Consider the following 20,381-nt stretch of genomic DNA (forward strand, 5'->3'; position numbering starts at 1 on the left):
GTTTTTGTTTGAACCCATCTAGTCACCGAAGGATTATGTCGTCAAAGGCTGACTGAATTTGTAGATATGCACTAAGCCAGTCATTGTTCTTGAGAATTTACATGTACTACATTGCACTACGAGAAGTGGCATTTCTCATTCTTTCTCAACAAGAAAACCCCTTGCCTTCAAGTTTTCACCTATTCTATATTAACAAATTAAAGCACCGCTAAATACTAACAGAGCTGACAGAGGTCCTCCATCTCCAAACCCATCAATTCGCTCTTTCCATCAAAAGAAAAAAAGAAAGCAAAATAAAAATAAAAATAAAAAGAATAAATAAAAGATAACACAGGATGTTGAAGAATATTAACAGAATATGTAAAGCATTATAACAGACAGAAGCCAAATCTATCACAATAAAAACTAGCTAGCAATAAAAGATTTCAAAATTCAAAATAACAGTGATAAAACCAATATCAAATTCGCCCCAACCGATTTGGAAAGGCAAATAAGAAGTAAGAACACATACATTGTCTTGCATTAGCCGAATTGATGGAACCCCAGAAACATTGGTCAAGAGTTGGACTGAAGCTGGAAAACCTGAAGACGTCAACTTTATTTATAAAGCTTCTTTAAGCTATACAAGAGAAAGAAGACAACTCCCCAGGTTGGAAATGAAGTATGGGTGCGATGAAATAAATTCCTGGTTCATGAATCAAACATTCCAGCAGAACTTCAGATTGCTGAAATCTTGGATTTTTGTATCCATGTTACTGTCCACGCATCATTCTTCCATTTGGTTCACTAATCACTAAATTCATTTTTTGAATGCATCATTAGTTCAGCACTCTAATCCAAACATTCCTGGCTGCTATCACCGAAGAAGACAATCTTCCTCGACCTCGACAAGAGTTTGGTTCGCTCCAAGGCTGACCCGCTGCCTGCGAAGCTCAACCTCATGGTGTGGCCGACAAACAATAGCGAGCTGATGAATTTCCGCAGAGCTGAAACGCCCCTCTGCATCAATGAGTTCTAGGAGGCAATTGATGGAAAGTTCTAAGACCTTGACCTTCATCATCAGACCGTTAAACGAGACAATGATGATTGAACTTCATTGTCGACACTTCCTACAATCATGAAATTCAATTTAAGATCACAATATTCAATAAATGTGTCGGAGATCATGGCGAGGATGGGGGCCCAGCTCCCTACCGCCAAATCACTGCACAGCCATCCACCAGAATCTAAATACCGTTGGGATGTTATAGACTGGTTGCTCCACCCACCAGCCACCAACCCAATCCTCCCCTGCTTCCCCCACCTGTTTCTCTTATTGAGAGGCATTACCTCATCCCACTAGAATTATAACATCGCCTCTTAAATGGTAATAAAATTCTCCTAGAATTTGGTCAAATAACATAATTGGTATGTGAGATGCTTAAAATCTTAAATTTTATTTGTAAATCAAATATGGATATATTATCCCATTATTGGAATATTATACATTAATACTCAAATTCCGTGAACCATATGCCCCAAGCATGACTACCAACCACAATGCATCCAACGGCAGTATCAAAAGAAATCAAAAGGGAAGGGGCAAAAGCCTAGCAAAAGGGAAAAGAAAACCTCCCAAAAGTAGCTTAATGAATTCCTCTAAAGCAGGTTGAATTTGTACAACTGGAAAAATAAAATAAAATAAAACTGACGGGTGAACAAGGGTTTGAAAGCTCATCTTCAGGTACAAGAACCAGAGCCATCCATGTGGATTCCAAAACAGAAACAATTCAAATCCTACATTCAATTGCCAAAAAGGTATCAATTATTCCCCATCTCTTAACATGTATTCTCAGGAAACAAGGGCAAATGGCTGAAATTTGTAATTGTAGCAGCTCTTTGAGCAATTTGATTCGCCTGTATTGATTTTACCCAAAAACATGGAGCAGCAGATCAATGCCTGCAACTTTGTTGCTCATATTAGTGTAGAACTATAGATTGCGCCTAAGAGGAGCTTCCAACATCCAACCTGTAAAAACTGAGTGCATTTTGAGGACAAATCACCACTTTATCCATTATGCTAGAGCCCAAAGCATACAAGAAGCTCATACCAAAACACTCCCTCGATTTAACCACACCCAATTAACCAAAACCATTTTGGGTAATCAACAGTGTGCAAGGTATGGGATCCGCTATCAGAGTTCTATTTCATGTATTCCAACACACTCTGGGTGACATCCTCGAGGAAGGAAACAAACCCCATGACACTACTGAGGCCACTTCCATCAACATCTTGTTCCTCAATAAGATAGTTCTCAAATGGTGTCGCGTCATCCTGTCCTGCTCGGATAAAAATAAGTTTAGGAGTGATACTTCGCTCTCGCTTCAGTTCGTTAATAGAAATCCGCAATAAACCTGAAAGAAAAAAGTCTCATCAGATATTCAAGTGATCTAATAACATCCCCTGACATCAAGTAATCTCAGTTACAGGAAAGAAGCAACAAGCCAGGAAAAATTAACACTTACAATCCTGGGGTGGAGGAAAGGGGAGGGTAGCCTCTGCTGTTGAAGAATAAAAAACAATGAGAGTAGTAAATGCATCCAGGAAAAATATTGGACTGCCACTAGTAATCAGTGCAGCACGACTCAGAGAGTGGCGTGGATATGCTTGTTTATCAGGAGTAGTATATGATGTCAGCACTGGATAAATTGCACGATGTAGTGAACTTGGTTCTAAGGCACTGCATCACGAGTTTCAGAAAGGCAAATTTTGCAATTAATTCTCAATTGAAGACTTTCTGCTACAGAACAAAGAAAAATGTTAAGCAAGTCTCAGTTTTTCAAAATAATTGTAATTTGTAAAATAGAATAAAAGCATAAGAAATTATACAAGCATTATTAATTTCAAGACCTGAACTCCAACCACGTAATTTGGAATTAGATAATCATAAGAGGTGAAGGGGAGAATAGGCACAATTGTAAAGTTGTCGCCATTTGACTTGGAGGTCATGGGTTCACAGCGTGGAAACAGCCTCTTGCAAAAATGTAAGGTAAGGTTGGATACTATAGACCCATTGTGGCCCACCCTTTTTCAGACCCTAATATGCGAAAGCTTTGTGCACTGGGCTGTACCCAACCCCCCTCTTTCCAATAATCATAAGAGGGGGCTGCTTCAGCCTTAAAACACTAAAAATGCAATAACCAAGTGCAGGCAAAGTTTGGATCAGTTTCACATTACAAATATCCAGTGCCCACCAATCTTAGAAGCTGGGAAGGTAAATTAGGCAATAATTTAGGTTCAAATTATGAGGAAGAGCACCTTTAATCAACATTCCACGCATAAGAAGTGGGCAGGGAGGCAAGCATAAATATGTAACAGAAGCTATATTTTGTGTCAATGTAAGAAGCTTTTATAATTTGCAATGATATTCACTCCCACTTTTGTGAGTCTCAAATTGGTTTATAGCTAGTCCATCATTTCCATAATCTGATCCAACAATGCCACCTTAAGTTATAATCTCTATTATATGGTTCTGCTGAGTATAATCTTTAGTTGCTTAAAACATTAAAAGATGATCCTACAAAAATAATACTTCTGCCACAACATGAATCACAAATACCTGAAAAGACATTGTAGGTAGATACGGTAATCAGGGTGTACACCTTCTTCATGTAAGCGGAGAAGAGGGCTGCGAAGCAAAGCAAAAACTAGACGCGGTAAAGGTTGCAGTTGTGGGCATTGCGAAAATGCCACATCTATTTGAGAAGTTGAACTTCCATTATTGTACTGCACAAGTCTGTAAGCATCATTATACTGAGCTGTGAGAATCACTAGCCAATCATGAAGCAACATCCTGCCCTCTCGCACTCCTTGCTCCAAAGAGCCTAATATAACCTGAAGAGTGAAACATACTTGACGTAATAATACTATCATTCAACATAACAAAACATAGGTAGCAAAAAACCATACTGCACTTTAACCATGGAAAGATGTGTCTATTTCACCTAAAATGAAGTTCGGCCAAAATGGACTAGTCATTTTCATATTTAGAAATGTTCCATGAATCAATCAAAGAATGGAATTTTGCCCGAATGAGGAACCAAATGAAATGCTGCAGACCAGGAATTGACCAAACCCAAAATATCTTGGTGAATTCATATAAAGTATGTGTTTATCTAATATATTTCCTTTTTTTGCCTGATATGAGAAATGTCCTAGAGGGAACAAATCCAATATACTTAGGTACAGAAACTGAATTTTGATGAAATTGCAAAAAACAGTTTCAAAGTCATCAGGTTTGCTGAAGTAAGAGAATTTCACCAAAATCCAAATGTGCAATATCAAATCTTCAGGGAAATTAATTGACTTCAGGTGTCTAAATCAAATCCAACCCCTCCAAATCCATGTACAGATGCTACCTTCAGTTGCCTGGAAATCCATACTCCAGTTTCAAGATAGGATCATAGGATTATCCTACACAATTTGCATAGTCCTGGGACATTATGTTTCAATTAGCACAGTTTTAATTCTAAATGCCTGTTGTGACTTAGATGTGGTGAAAGAGAAAAATAATAAGCATTAAGAGGGACCAGTCCAGGAGATGATTTGAAAAATGTCTAATAGAGTCCCTTGGGAATCTGACAGCATTAAGAGAGTAAACAAAGGAGAAGAATGGAAAGGGAGTAATGTATAACCCCTTTTGGAATCTTTAACTCTTTGCTGGACTGCACCCAACTAGTTTACCATCCAAAGTTGTACCCAATGATCTCAGTTCCAGGGTGAGATGGTCTAATTAAGTAGTTAAATGCTAATTGAGGAAAAAGGAAAATAAATCCAGCAGAGAAGCAGGCTAAACAAGAAAATAACCTTGTGAATGAGTAATGATAGAACCACTTCAGGATCGACACTGTCATAAAGTTCATTGATGTTTTGAGCACTTGCAAATTGCAGAGTACGAATTCTTAGCCGTCGTTGGAGGGAGTGCTTGGACCTGCATAAATAGAATCACATAAACCCAAACCCGGAAATTATGAAAATAAATATTAATAGTTGAAAAAATAATAAGTTTGTGGAAAACAGCTGGGAATTTAGGATATGATGTCACGGAAAATCAATCTTTACTATATAGATGTGCAAGTGTGCTGAGAGGGTGCAAAACATTGGACTAAAGTATACCTATTTTTTAGGTATCCTTATTTTTGGAAATGCTTAAAAAGCCACTCTTATATGGGCCTACCATAGCCAACAATGATATTGTAATAAAATATTCCAAACCGTTGTTATAGAATAAATTCATATCATACAGTTCTCTTTTTTATAAACAAAGATAATCGTGTCAAGACAGACACATACGCTTACACTCGATCAATACTTATCTCTACCAAAACTCAACTCTTATCAGAATCCACCCATATTTTGTAAACCTTGCCCTTGGGCCCACCAAACTTTTTTATAAAAAAAAAAAATTAATTTTTTAGTTAGAAAAATTCTCTTTGATTTTATGAAAAATACGGTTACTAGAAATTATGAGTTTGAGCCAAAAATAATAATAATAATAATGATAATAATAATAATAATAATAATAATAATAATATTTGGATTCGCTTACCACCTTCTTAAGCCTAATTTACTATCACTAAATTAAATAAATTAAGCCATTATTAATCAATGGAGTAGCCATCTTATCATATTTACGGAGGAAGAAAAAAGCAAATGACCTAATTGACCTCCAAACTAAAAAACTTATATACAGGCATAGTGTCCAAGAATTACGTTACAATTGAGAAGGTTAATGAACTTCAGGAGAAGTTCATTAAGCTCTGCAATTTCCCAGGTCTTCTCGGCAAATTGGTATTTCTAACTCTTAACTAAATTAACACAAATCCAACCATCATAACAACAATACACAAAACCATACAATAATAAACATGGACTCACCGTAAGTAATAAATGACTCAAAGCTAAAAGAATAAATGAAAGAAACAAGCCTTAAACTAAGCATTAAAACAAAAACAAAAAAGTGAACAAAAACATAAAATTAAGTAACACTACAAAAATTACAAGAAATATTACCCCCATTAATGCTTGATTAACTTTTGTTGTTAAGATAGAGATGGAAGAAAGAAGAAGAGAAGAGGCAAGGAGAAGAAGGGAAAAAAGAGGAAACACTAGCAGCAGTTTCCTTAAGTCTACATACAGCTACAGGTCTGCCCTATTATTATTATTATTATTAATATTATTATAATTATTATAATAAAGTCTCAAGGACAACAATACCCCCATTACCACAACCTGACTACTAAAATAACATATTATCTTCAAACACTCAAAACACTCCCCCTCAAGCTAGACAGGTACAAATATCAGCTAACCCCAGCTTGTAACAACCATTAGACAAGGCATGCTTATATAAAGGTTTCGTAAAAACACCAACTGATCCATAGATATCATAAAGGGAGTCCTCACGACTTTCTTCAAAACAGTATCCCTCACAAAATGATAGTAAACTTCTATGTGCTTTATCCTCTCATGAAACATTGGATTGCAAGCATACAAATGGCAGCTCGATTATCACAAAACATATCTATTGGCTTCATTACCAAGAATTCCATCTCTAACATAAAAGCCTTCAGCCACATAAGCTCACTGACAGTACGAGCAATAGTTCAACATTCTACTTCAACACTAGATCTTGCTACAATAATTTGTCTCTTTCTACACTAGGTAAAAATATTACCTCCCATAAATGTACAACATCCAATAGTAGTCCTTCGATCTTCAACAATCCAGCCCAATCTGCAACAGAGTATCCCATGATCTCACAATTTCTATTAAAAACCTTGGCCAATAGTCTTTGAGATACCGCAAAATCCTACAAACAGCATCTTAATTTGGTTGCTTAGGATTTTACATAAACTGACTCACAACCCCCACTGCAAAAGATATGCTAGGTCTAGTGAAAATCAATTAGATCAATTTGCCAACTACCTACCTATATCGATGTTTGTCTTCAAAGTTCGGGAAAGTTCGGGCCCAATACCCTTGGACAACTTCACATTAGGATCTAGTTTAACTTCCAACAAAGTAGTTTCACTTAGCAAGTCCAATGCATATTTTCATTGAGAATGATTCACCCTTTCCTACATTGTACAATCTCAATGCAAAAAAAGTAACGCAGTACCCAAATCCTTGATTTAAACTTTTGCTTGAATCCATTGCTTAACATCTGCAATGCCACTTTGTTCACTAGCAATGATGATAATATCATCCAACTTAAACTACTAGAAGTACCATACCGGTCTCCTTTCTACAGATTAATAGATATTTGATGATGTAGACCCAACGACACCAAAACAACTCCTTACCAAGAGCAAGATCGGAAGATCCACCAAGTCACATGTCCCTTGAGTGGTCAAGGCATCCATTTCTACATCCATTGCATGCTTCCTCCCAGGGTTAGCAAGTGCTTCAACACGCGAGGAAAGAAATAGAAATTGAGGAAATAGACAAAGCAAAAGAACGTATAGGACTAGGAGGTTGAAGAGCTAAACATAATGAGCAATAGGATAAACCAAGGATTGCAAAGCACATGTCCGAGTACCTCTCCAGTGAGCAACAGGCATCCAAGTAGACCTTACAAAGTGGATTGAATTAGATAATCCATTGAGGAAATGGTTGATTATTGGGTGAGCAAATTGAAATCCATATCTAACTCAATTTAGTGGTTTGAATTGGATAATTTATGGCAGTTGGTAGATAATCCGTCATTCCTAAGAATCATATATTTTTTCAATTTGGCAGATAACTTATTTCATAGCATGGTAATTATAGTTGCATTTGAATTCATATAATTTTAATTTTGTAAATTATAAAACATTTACTAAATAGAAAACATAACTATTCATAAAACTACAATCATAAATGTAAATCCATCAAAATTTAAAAAGAATAACTATTCTTAACATATAATACTCAAAAACTAAATTTTGAAAATGTAATTTTTGGTCCAAATTTAAATATAAAATGCAGAAATATTTTCAAAATGAATTCTTAAACAGATTGACCAATGCACACTCCTTAATAAATTTAAACCGTGAAAGTCTATGTAATTAGTTGTAGTATTTTAACTTGTAACATCAAATTGTTCACCATAAACCTAGCAAAGTGGATCATGTTGAATAATCCGTGGCAGATTAGGCGGATAGCCAAATTGTAATCTATATACAGCTCGTTCGACAGGCAGATCGGATACGACTCAATTTAATTGGATCGGAATCAGTTCGGATTAATCGATTTTATCCATTATACCAAGCCTAAATCCAAGTCATATTTGAATGGAAAAACATCAAAAGTCGAAACAATGATGAGCAAAGGAGGCGCGTGCATGATGGTTCTTTCTATCGTTCATATACCCTTAATTGTCCCTCTGGATCAATAACTGATGGATTTGAAAGAGCAATACAAGATTTCTCGAGAGGGATAAAGGTAAAAGCAGGAGGATCAACAAAAGGGGTGGGGGGGCATAAATCGTGGATGGAATCAAAATATATTCATCCAAATAGGATCCAGCATTAGAGAACTAAGGTTTCCCCTCAAAAAAAGGTGACACTGGCACTAACATATTTCATATGAGTGTGGGCATCATCACATCTACATCCTTTCTACGTTCTTGAGTACCAAACAAAGACATATTTAAAAAGCACAAGAGAACTAGTCTTGAGAACATGAATAGAACGTATGCACTCAAAGACACGAGGCACAACAGAGAACATGGATGTTTCTAGGTACACAACGGACAAGTAATTTGTACTCCCAAAACACTTGAGGGCACCATATTGAGCAGGAAAATAGGCTGTAAGATTGGCAAACTGTACAAAAGATTATAGGCTCATGTATATGAAGGTGTAAAGACCATGCCATGCCAAGTAAATGCCTATTTTTTACTCCATTCTGCCAAGGGGTTATGTATGCATGATGTTTAATGAATAATCCCTTTGGTCAAGCAAAAAGACTGCAACTCATTTTGAACAAATTCAAGTGCATGATCATATCGAAAAATTGGAATAACAATGCCAAACTAACTTTTTATTTCCTAATAAAAACTTGAGTAAATACATTCCAAAAATTCAGACCCATTTTTTAACAAATAGATCCAGGCCATACACAAAAAAACATCCACAAAGGACATAAAATATTTATGGCCAGTCAAATCCTTGACTTTACACAAGCACTAAATATTTGAATGAATAAGAGAAACAATGATTTACTACAATGTGACACTCTAGAGGAAAAGGATGTCTTAATATAGGACTCTCAAAACAAGAAATGGACTTGAAAAAGAGAAATGGACTTGAACATAGGAAAAACTTGTAGTAATTTTTGAAAGGGTGGATCACCCAAACAAGTGTACCACTGATCAAAAAACCACCATGAGTACAAATTGAGGAAGCAGTATGACAAGAATTAGGTCCACCATCGAAATAGCACAAGCCATCCTTCTCAAGCCCTCCACCAATTCTATTCTTCATTCAAAGATCATAAATAACACAATGAGAAGGAAGAAAATCACTGAACAGGTATGAGACTTAGTTAATTGACTAACTGATAGCAAGTTTAAGGGAAATTTAGGCACATATAACACAAGTGAAATAGGAATATAAATAATTAAAAGAATATTGCCAGAATCAGAAGCCGATGTAACAAAACCATTAACAAAAGTAACCTTAAAGTGTAAAGCAGTGGGGTTCAAGGACTCAAACAAATTAGGACTACCTATCATATGAGAGGAGGAACCAGAACCTATAATCCAAGGTGAGGAGGATGAAGAGGCAAGAAGCCTAATTGCACCTGAATCGGTCACAGTAGCACTAGATGTAAAAGACTGAGTTTGGAGTTGTTGAAACCATGCAAAAAAAAACTCCTCTCGGAACACGGTAGTTGAATCATGCAAAAAAGACTCCTCTCGAGACATGGTAGATGATGCACTCAACTCCCCAGTGGAGTGGCTAGGTGCATTTGAAGTGTCAATCGTAGAATCACCCTTCACAAGAGACTTACTAGCACAAGTTGGTTTCCTAAGGAGATCCCAACAATGACCAACGATATGATTTTTCTTGCCACAATGTGTGCAAATGTGAGAATTTCCATGACAAACACCTTGCCCAAAGTCCTAACACACGCCACAACCACAATCCAAACCGTGCTATCCATAGCTGAATTAACACAGTAAGGAGCTTCAGAAAAAATCAGGCAGCACAAAACAGCACTTTCAGACCTCAGGCCGTGCCTAACCAGGTCCATCTTTTTACGTAACAAAATAAGGGATGCTTCAGTCTTTTTTTCATAACAAGAAGTTATCCCAAAATTCCAAAAGTAGGCCAATTTGTTAGATTACGGCAAAGATCTTAAACTTCAATTTCAACTCAAATTTCAAAGCTCAAAAAGTACGTAAATTTTGATGGAAATTTCGATTTTGAAGTCAATTTTGATTTCTATTTGAAAAAATAACAAAAATCAATAGTAAAACATCGAAAACTTTGTGAAAATTAATAATATAAGTTTTAGGACTAATATATTACAAGTTAAATACATCTATGTTGTGTATAAGGTGGAAAAGTTGTAATATAGTATGTGTATCAAACATATTTGTAAGATAATGTAATTAAACATATTCAGTTTATACAAATGAAATTCATAAATCATTTAAATATTATTTATTATACAAATAATGAAAATTTAGACATGAATGGTTAAATAAAATGTTGTTGTAAGTTTATTTTGTCATATAATTTTAAAAGCACTTGTAATAATTTTGTTTCAATAAAAATAAATAAAATAAATTAAGAGAGAAATTTCTCTACTCCTAAAACTCTCATTTGAATTTCAAGGAAATTTCATTGTATAGTTAAAATTTCAAAAAGTTTCGCTAAAATTTTGAGTTTTCAATAAATTTCGGATGATTCGTTAAGATTTTGATGGAAATTATGCAAGACGGAAATTGACTGCCATTTTGATTTCAAGGGTGACGGAAATCAGAAATTTTTACAATTTCGTGGAAATTTAAGACCATGATTACGGCTAAGACAAAAAACCAAAACTTAAAAAACGTCAGATCTTCCAAAATTCAGAACTACAAGCAGCAGCTATGACTACAGAACTCAGCTTACAACACCCTAGGAGGAATAACTTAACCATGAAGAACAGGGCAGACACAGCAAAGTACTACAATCTGGCAGCAGCTGTAGGCATTATGGCTGGCGGCAACAGGAAACGAATGCAGGCAAGAACAGGAAACAAGTCTTTGAACACCTATCAAAACCAACCAGCAATTAGAACAGGATTGCAAGCAATCCATCACAAACACACGGTATCAAAACAGCATTTATCAGCAAACCACAATACAACTGATAGCAGCCTGTGGAAACATAGGAACAGCAACAAAAGCATACTAGAAAAAGAGTATAACTGACATCACACCAGCAAATCACCATGAAAACACAGCTTCCTACCAAGGATGCTGCACAACTTAACCAAGAAGAAGGGTGTTCTTAAACAGCTCTTAAACCAACCAGAAAATTGGTTTTGAGGATTGATTAGGGGACGATAAAGAAAAAACCAAAAAACAGAGTATCAAAATCAATACAAATTAATCAGATTTAAAGGAGATCAACACTCTGATACCATGTTGTAAATTTAGAAATGGAATAGAGAAGAGAAGAAGAGAAGAGGAGGAGAAGAGGAAAAATAAATAAATAAATAAATAAAGGACAGCACGGTGCACAAAGCTCCCCACGTATGTGGGGTCCGGCGAAGGGGCGGAAAAATTGGCAGCAGTTTCCTGGAGTCTACGTGCAGCTCCAGGTCTGCCCTCTTATATATTATTAATAATAATTAAGTCTCAAGGACAAAATACCCCCATTACCACAAACTAATTACTATAATAACATATTCTCTTCTAACAACTTCAATCCCTAATTAAAACCTAACTGTAAAATGAAAATAACAATGAAAAGCACAATATCTAAATGACAACAAAGTTATTCTAAAAACACAAAAACATTTAGGCTATGGATTTGAATAAGGACGAAACCTCAAACCTGCCTACTTATCCCTGTTTCGAAAGAAGAATCAAATCCCTACTAGTTCACAATCCCCTATGAGGGCCAAAATACCAACGAGCACATGCACATAAACATGCTCAAGATGAAGAGAACAACACACTATGATTCTTGTAAAATAATACACAAGCTTCCCTATCAACTACAAACATACTCATAAACATACCTCTTATGAAAATGAATTCAAATCATGCTTTTAATCAAAAAAATAAATTCTAATCATACTTTGTGCCAAAAAAATACATCCTGAACATGTTCCTAAATAACAACAGTTAGAAATCCTAATCTTGCTTTTACTAACAAATCAATAAAAATAACAAATCATTAAGACAATAGAACATCCAAAACATCTTTCTAAATTTCTAATCCTGCAAACTAAATGGCATATCATTAACTAAGAAATACAAAGCATGCTCCAAATGATGCAAATTGGATATAATAACAACATGCTTTGGAAGTGAAGAAAATCACAATTGAATGGAAAAAAATAAAATAAAATAAAACTGGATAAGCAAAAGTCCAATAAAGTTTAGGGATGAGCGACACTCCAGCGGTACTTTCTGTTTTGGAACACCCTCTCCCCCAACTCCAAAAGAAGGAAAAAAAAAAAAAAACAGTTAAAAAGAATTACAAAAGGGACATTGAAGGTCTGTATAGGTTGGACAGAAGAGAAGAGAAAAGCAATGGATTCCTCCCCACTTATCGAGTTTGGTTCACATAAAATGCAAAGAAAAGAAGCGGGGAAAAGTGGAAGAAAAGGTGAAAAAAGGGGGCCATTTTTTTCCCTGCCCAAGAATAAAAAAGAAAGATAACTAATGTTTTAAAAGACGAAGGCATAATATAATGCATTTTAACTCTTGCGACGAGGTCTGAGCATCAACATGCCAAGGCTTAAGCCTTTGGAACTCATATTTTTTATACGCAAGTAAATAAATGTAAATTACTTTTAGGTCATTTTTAAAATTATAGTAAGAGATCATCATAATAATACAAAGTTCAAATGGGATGATGATCCAAGGTGCAACATTAAATTGTTTGGGAAAGCTTTAGGCTTAAAAATCTTAGCAATTCACCCAAATTAGAGCATTCCTAAATACTTTCTTATATACATTAGTTTAAATTTGCTAAGTTTAAAACCAAATTCGATCCCGGGAGCACTAACTCCAAAATTCAAATGCATATCTAAAACAAATATAAATGCAAAAAGGCACACCTTTTGCACAAATGCATAAGCCTTGCAGTATTATGTATTTACCTTTCCCGAATTTGGAATTTAAGAATTTATTCTATGCCTCAGGGTATTTAAACAAACCTTAATTGTGCCTTTAAGAGACCAAAATAACCTTAGACAAATATTTATAATATATGTCAGTACAATGGAAATGACCATAATACTCTTACTAACTCACACTTATAACTAACAAAACTCTTAACACATAATAATGCTAAAAGACCAAATAACCATTAACACTCGTCCTCAAGCTGGAGCATACATATCATATGCTCCTAGCTTGCTACAAGTGAATTTCAAATGAGTACCTCCCAAGGCTTTAGTGAACAAATTAGCAAGCTGAAACTCAGACTTCACATGAGTGGTCATAATGAGCTTTTGTACAACTTTCTCTTAAATAAAGTGGCAATCAACTTCAATGTGCTTTGTCCTCTCATGGAAGATAGGCTTAGAGGCAATATGAATAGCAGTTCGATTATCACACATCAACTCCATAGGCTGAGAATGTGAAAAACCTAGTTCTTTTAAGATGTTCTTCAACCAAACAAGTTCACATGTAGTGTGCACCATAGCCCTATACTCTGACTCAACACTCGACCTGACAACCATAGTTTGTTTCTTACTTTTCCAGTACACCAAATTACCACCTACAAAGATACAATATCCAGCTGTGGATCTTCAATCGAAAGGTGATCCGACCCAATCCGCACCTGTATATCCCTTAATATGAGTGTGACCCCTATCTTGATATAATAGACCTCTCCCTGGTGCACCCTTGAGATATCTCAAAATGCAATTACTGCATCCCACGGACTTGTTCTCAGGGAATCGAGAAACAGACTCCCAACACTTGTTGCGAAGGATATATCTTGTCTAATGACTCTGAGATAATTCAAATTTCCAACAAGTCTTCGGTACTAACCTAGGTTAGGCAACAAATCACCCATAGCTGGCATTAACTTACTATTAGGATCCACGAGTGTATCAACAAGTTTGGATCACAACAGCCCCATCTCATCTAAAAGATCAAGAACACACTTCCTTTGTGACAAGACCATTCCCGTACGAGATCTCGATACTTCTATACCCAAGAAGTACTTCAATGGTCCCAAATCTTTGGTCTGAAACTTACTTTATAGAAAAATCTTTAGGTCTTGGATGCCACAATCATCATCACCAATGATCACAATGTCATCCACATATACAATAAGCAAAATACAGCCTAATGGAGTATGATGATAAAATATAAAATGATCTATTGCACATCGATGAAGGCCAAACTCATGTACTACAGCACTAAAACGGCCAAACCATGCTCTCGGAAATTGTTTTAGTCCATACAATGACTTCTTGAGCCAAGATACTAAGCCTAACTCCCCCTGAGCAACAAAACCAGGGGATTGCTCCATATATACCTCCTCATGAAGATCACCAAGTAGGAAAGCATTCTTCACATCTAACTTATGTAGAGGCCAATGACAAGTGGTGGCTAAAGAAATGAACAAACGTACCAAGGCAAGTTTAGCAATTGGGGAGAATGTGTCTGAATAATCCAAACTATACACTTGAGTATACCCCTTAGCAACAAGGCGGGCCTTCACACAAGCCACAGAACCATCAAGATTGACATTCACTTTGTACACCCAGCGACAACCAACCACAGATTTATCAAGAGGAAGAGGTACCAAATCCTGATTATCATTATCGTGTAATACACGCATCTCTTCAACCATTGTCGTCCTCCACCCAAAATGGGATAGGACTTCAAAAATAGATCTTGGAAGAGCAACAGAAGACAGATTACTAACAAAACAGTAATATGAGGGTAACAAGAAACCATAACAAACAAAATTAGAGATCGGATATTGGGTACAAGTGCATTTACCTTTTCGAACAGCTATTAGAGGATCAACATCACGAGAAATAAAATCATTCGATGAGGGAACTAGAGGCATAGTAATAGAAGCTGGAGGAGGCGCTTCCACCTTGAGTCGCCGTGTGTATGCCTACAAATTGGGATGATTTAAGCGACAAGGACTCAAATTGAATGAAGATGTAGGAGGATTAGGCACAGATGCTAGGCTTGGATCTAGAAGTCAAGGCAGAGTAAGGGACTCATCAAAGGTCAACAAAACTCAAGGAATTAAAGTAGTATGGTGTAGACTCAAAAAAGGGCAGAGAGAAAGAATCGATATAAGTAGGACTATAACATCGATATCCCTTTTGAATTTAGGAATAGCCTAGAAAAATACATTTGATGGCACGAGGATCCAACTCATCCATTCCGGGAGATAATTGATGGGCAAAGGACACAACCAAATATACGAAGAAAAAGAGAGAACAAAGGAGCCTTAGGACAGATAACTGAATATGAGATTTTACCACCAAGAACAACGGATGGCATTTTATTGATGAGGGAGCAAGGTATGAGCACACATCACTCCAAAAGACTTTAGGGACATTCATTTGATACAATAGGGTACAAGTGACTTCAAGAATATGTTTGTTTTTCCTCTTTGCAACTTCATTTTGTTGAAAAGTGTGGGCATAAGAGGATTGATGGATCATACCAAAGTTAGTCATATAAGTACTAAATTGGGTGCTAAAGTACTCCTTAGCACTATCACTATGAAGTATTCTGACTAGCATGTCAAATTGAGTCTTCATTTGGGAACAGAAAGCACAAAAGATAACAACAACTCGGAATGATCTTTCATTAAATATAACCAAGTCATCCTACAATGGTCATCAACAAATGTAACAAAGTACTGAAACCCCAACTTTGACGTCACACGATTAGGACCCCAAATATTAGAATGGACAAGCATGAAAGGATTAACCACCTGTTTATCAACCTGGGGAGCTAAGGGAACACGATGATGCTTGCCTAATTGATAGGACTCACACTCAAGATTAGACACATAACTCAATGTAGGAACTAGCTGTTTCAACTTGTCCAAGGACAGATGACCAAGGTGACATTGATTTGAAGCGGTGTAGCTGCGACTGTGCAGGCAATGAGTAGAGAAGGCGACTCAATATAGTAAAGTCCACGAGCCTCATGTCCTGTGTCAATTGTCTTTCCCGTGTTCAGATCCTGAATAACCATAGAATCAGGAAGGAATATGATAGAACAATTTAGTGACTTTGTAAGCTTACTAACTGACATAAGATTGAAAGTTTTACAAATGTATAAAACAGAAGAAGGAGGGATAGAAGGAGTAGGATTTACTGTTCCTATCCCCTTAACAGCAATAGTGGACCCAAGGGTAACTTGAGGGAGATTTTTAGGATATTGGTGATCATAAAAATGTTGGTTGCACCTATTATATGTTAAGTTGTAGCAAGATCGATAATCCAAGGACTAGTAGGAAGAATACTAGATGACATGCAGACTAAGACTACCTTTCTTAGCGAAAGAAGCAATGTGATAAGATGCTTGTTGAGAAAATTGATACTGTAGAAACCTTGAATACTCCTCCTTTGATATAGTCATAGTACGTGGTTCACTCAAACAAGTGACTAACGAAGGAATCATAATTTTGGAATTTGTAAATGTCATCCTAACATTCATGAACTCAGACCAATGATAGTAAGATTAATTGCTGGAACAATGGGAATAACCATGAACAAGGTGACCCACCATGAACAAACCACAGATAAACCAGTACAAGGCTGCCATAGCACCAATAAACTCACATACAGCCACAAGAAAGCAACACTCAGAACTGGAACAATTGGAGAGGTGAATCACTGAAACTACCATGAACAACCAACAACCTCAGATGCAGCCCCAAGAAACCAACACTTCCACAGCCTCACACAAAACAAAAAACAGCTTATGAGCAGTGCCACTGCCCCAAGAAGGTCACCAATGACCATCACCGAACAACAACTAATGAATTAACATGAGTGCATTGTCACAACAAAGATTGGATCTTGCAGCAAAAGCACATGCCCAACAGCTTGATATTTTGGTATATGGAAGGAATTAGAATAATGATTCAAAAAACACAGCAAATCCCACCGTTTCAGATCTAATAAACCCATTAACAAATGTTAAACAGTTTCATGAAGCATCAAATAACCAATCCTTGGGTGCCACACTAGCACGGACGAGGTGAACAACTCACTGACAGAAATAGCACCGCCACAGCCTCACAACGGAACATATGAATGCTGCCACAACTCCAAATAAAAACTCACAAAGAAGCCTTCAAAGGCCTAGAACAGACATTAACGGAATGCCGCAAGTGCATACTCGGAAAAGTTGAATTTTTGTGCAAAAAAAAGACCTAACAGCTTGATAATATAGTCTAGAGAAGGAATCAGAGCATGGCAGAGGAAAAAAAAGAAAAAAGAAAAGAAAAAGGTGGCTGGAAATTCACTCATGCACCGGTGGATGGGGTTGGCCCTGCCAGTATTTAGCCAGCGCATGGGGGCTCCTCCCGCAATGGGGTTTTGTGGGGTGAGTCATTGGGGGGTTCTGTTTGTAGGTGAATGGTTGGTTTTGTGAAATAATATGGGATGGAGGTGAATCTAGGAAGGACAGCCATAGGAATGGTGTTTTCTGGCAACAGCTGAGAGTAGGGTTTAGTTTGGATCATGCTCTAATACAATGTTGATTAATTGGGTAAAATGGAAGACCTAAACTCAAATATAGTCTTCTCCCTCTATTTATAATATATGTGAGTACAATTGGAATGACCATAATACCCTTACTAACTCACACTTATTACTAACAAAACTCTAACACATAATAATAATGCTAAAAGACTAAATAACCATTAACAGTCCTAAGAGAATATAGCCATCCAACAACCCAAAACACTTTAGAATATAAAAATGATCAGAAATTGGGTGTTTGGGCAAGATAAGAGATCAAGTCAAAGACAATAAAGAGACAAAGGCAGAAAATTGTGAAAAAATAAATAAATAAACAAATAAAAGATAAAAAATCGAAAAGAGAGGTGTAACCCTACCACCACCCTACTCACCCTTTCTCTTTTCCTTTTGAAAATTTCACTCTGTTTTCACTCTTTTTTAGGTTTCCTCAAAACCTTAGGCCTAACATAAACAAATTGACTTGGAATTTGAGTTGAGAGGGGTTTCCTTGATCCTTTTATCCCCAAATGCCGTCAGGAGAATGGTCTAATTATCAAAATGAATTTTCGTCCCCAAAACATCCTCAAGAAAGATAATGAATTACCAAAAGAATGAAGTACACATCCAGGATACGAACTAGTTCATCCACTTCTCTTTTACCAAGATTCAAAAAAACTGAAAAATCTCACAAAAAAGAACCATAGTCAAAGGTGCACAGCAATGAAGCTTGCACCTCGTAGGGATCAAGGCAAGGCAACTTTTAAGAGGCGCACCAACGCACACTGAGGCGCAAGGCGCTGTGATGCTTGCCCCACAAATGTTTACCTTATTCATTGCTTTTTTTTCCCCTTATTTTTAATCTCATCCATATGATTTGTGCGTGACTAAAAAAAAGATGAAACGCACAATATATTATGTGACTTTATCTTGCATCCAATAGCTTTCAAGTCAGCATTATCTCCAAAAAAAAAATCTCAGCATGATACAGGAAGATCTCTAATCAAAAAGGCAAACCCTAGATTCCCAAAGCAGACTATCAAGCTTTAAGTAAAGGTCAACTCACAGTCTTTTCTTCATCATTTTCTTCTTCTTGATTGACCAGGAGTCCTTTCCTTTTTCTTCTTTCTTCTTCTCAATTAACAAAAATCAGTGAATGTGCTGCTCCACTGGTATCAGTTAAAGCTTCTGTGAACACCTTTTTCCTTTATTTTTTGCTGTTTTTATGGAATTTCTGCAACTTTTTCCTGACATTTCTGCTCACCTTCCCTCAGACTTCTTTCTTCTTCCATTCTTCTTCCTCTGGCCTGCCATGCTGTGCACTCTGTCAGAGATGCAACCACCCTTTTTGAATTTTTTCTTCTGTTATCTTTTTGCCTTTTCTGGGTGTCTGGGACTTCTGCTCCTTTTTCCTAAAATTTTTGCTCTTCTGCTCCTGAGTTTTCTACTTCTTCTTCTTCTTTCCTTTTCCTGCTGTCTTATTTGGAAACCGAGCCATCTTTTCTGGAAGCATTTCTTTTTCGCATCCCTGATTCTACCATCTGGAATTTCTGGCATCTCAGTCGCAGCTGCAGTGCTGCTGCTTTTGCTGGTTTTTTTTTTTTTTTTTTTCTTTTCCTGCTGCTTATTTCTGCTTCTATTATGTGGAACTTACAGCATTAACATCGCATATTATCGAAAATTTGTATTATAGTATTCACTTAGGTTCTAGTGTTGAATATTTTGACATTTTAAATTCAAATATTAGGTCTAATGTGTTTACAATCAAGAATCCATTATATACGGAATTTACAGACAATTTTAATAAATGTGCGCATCACCTTCATGAAGCTTGTGTTTCTACCTCGCACCTAGGCTCCAAGTACCCTTTGCACCAAAGTGCGCCTTTGACTACGACAGAAAGAACTCCCCTCCCTTCCCCCCCCGCCGGCGCCAAAAAAAATCATATAAAAGAAAAAGATAGGAGTATTATGAATATATTAAACGCTGATAAAGGTGAAGAAGCTAAATAAAAAATAGAAAATATCCAATCCAAGTTGAAATTTTCGTTTTAATCAATTCTTGCATTTTTCACTCATGTTTTTCAGGGTGGGCCTTGGATCAATGGTAAGGTTGCTCCTTTGTGACCGGCTGGTCACAGGTTCAAGTCCACAAAAACAATCTCTCAACATAAAAGTAGGGGTAAGGCTATGTATACTGTGACGACCTTCCCCCTATCCTCGCAAAGCGCGGAGCCTTGAGGTCAGGGACGACAACAACAACAAAAACAAGCCTTATGTACCACTAGGTTGGGTAGGCTACCTGAATTCTTTTTCTCCAGTTCATCTGATTGAGAGCATTTCCCTCTACTAGATTAGGAGCTATTAAATCTTCCTCACTACCTCATTTCAAGTTATTTTAGGCCTACCCTACTCCTTTTCATGCCAAAAACAATAAATAACTCACTCCTTCT

The 20,381-nt window shown here is 36.6% G+C and overlaps 1 protein-coding gene across 1 annotated transcript in view; it reads right to left on the bottom strand.

The window, feature by feature from the left end:
* Positions 1–1,590: 1,590 nt before the first annotated feature.
* Positions 1,591–20,381, bottom strand: part of LOC131149192 (protein transport protein SEC23 D) — a 52,563-nt gene continuing 33,772 nt past the window's right edge. The window contains exons 11-14 of the mRNA XM_058099417.1: positions 4,847–4,970; positions 3,600–3,874; positions 2,506–2,720; positions 1,591–2,394 (exon numbers count right to left, since the gene is read on the bottom strand). Coding sequence (XP_057955400.1) covers positions 2,183–2,394; positions 2,506–2,720; positions 3,600–3,874; positions 4,847–4,970 — 826 coding nt within the window. The 3' untranslated portion in view covers positions 1,591–2,182. The remainder of the gene's footprint in view (positions 2,395–2,505; positions 2,721–3,599; positions 3,875–4,846; positions 4,971–20,381) is intronic.

The sequence above is a fragment of the Malania oleifera genome, chromosome 2, assembly GCF_029873635.1.
Source record: "Malania oleifera isolate guangnan ecotype guangnan chromosome 2, ASM2987363v1, whole genome shotgun sequence".
NCBI classification, from domain to species: domain Eukaryota; kingdom Viridiplantae; phylum Streptophyta; class Magnoliopsida; order Santalales; family Ximeniaceae; genus Malania; species Malania oleifera.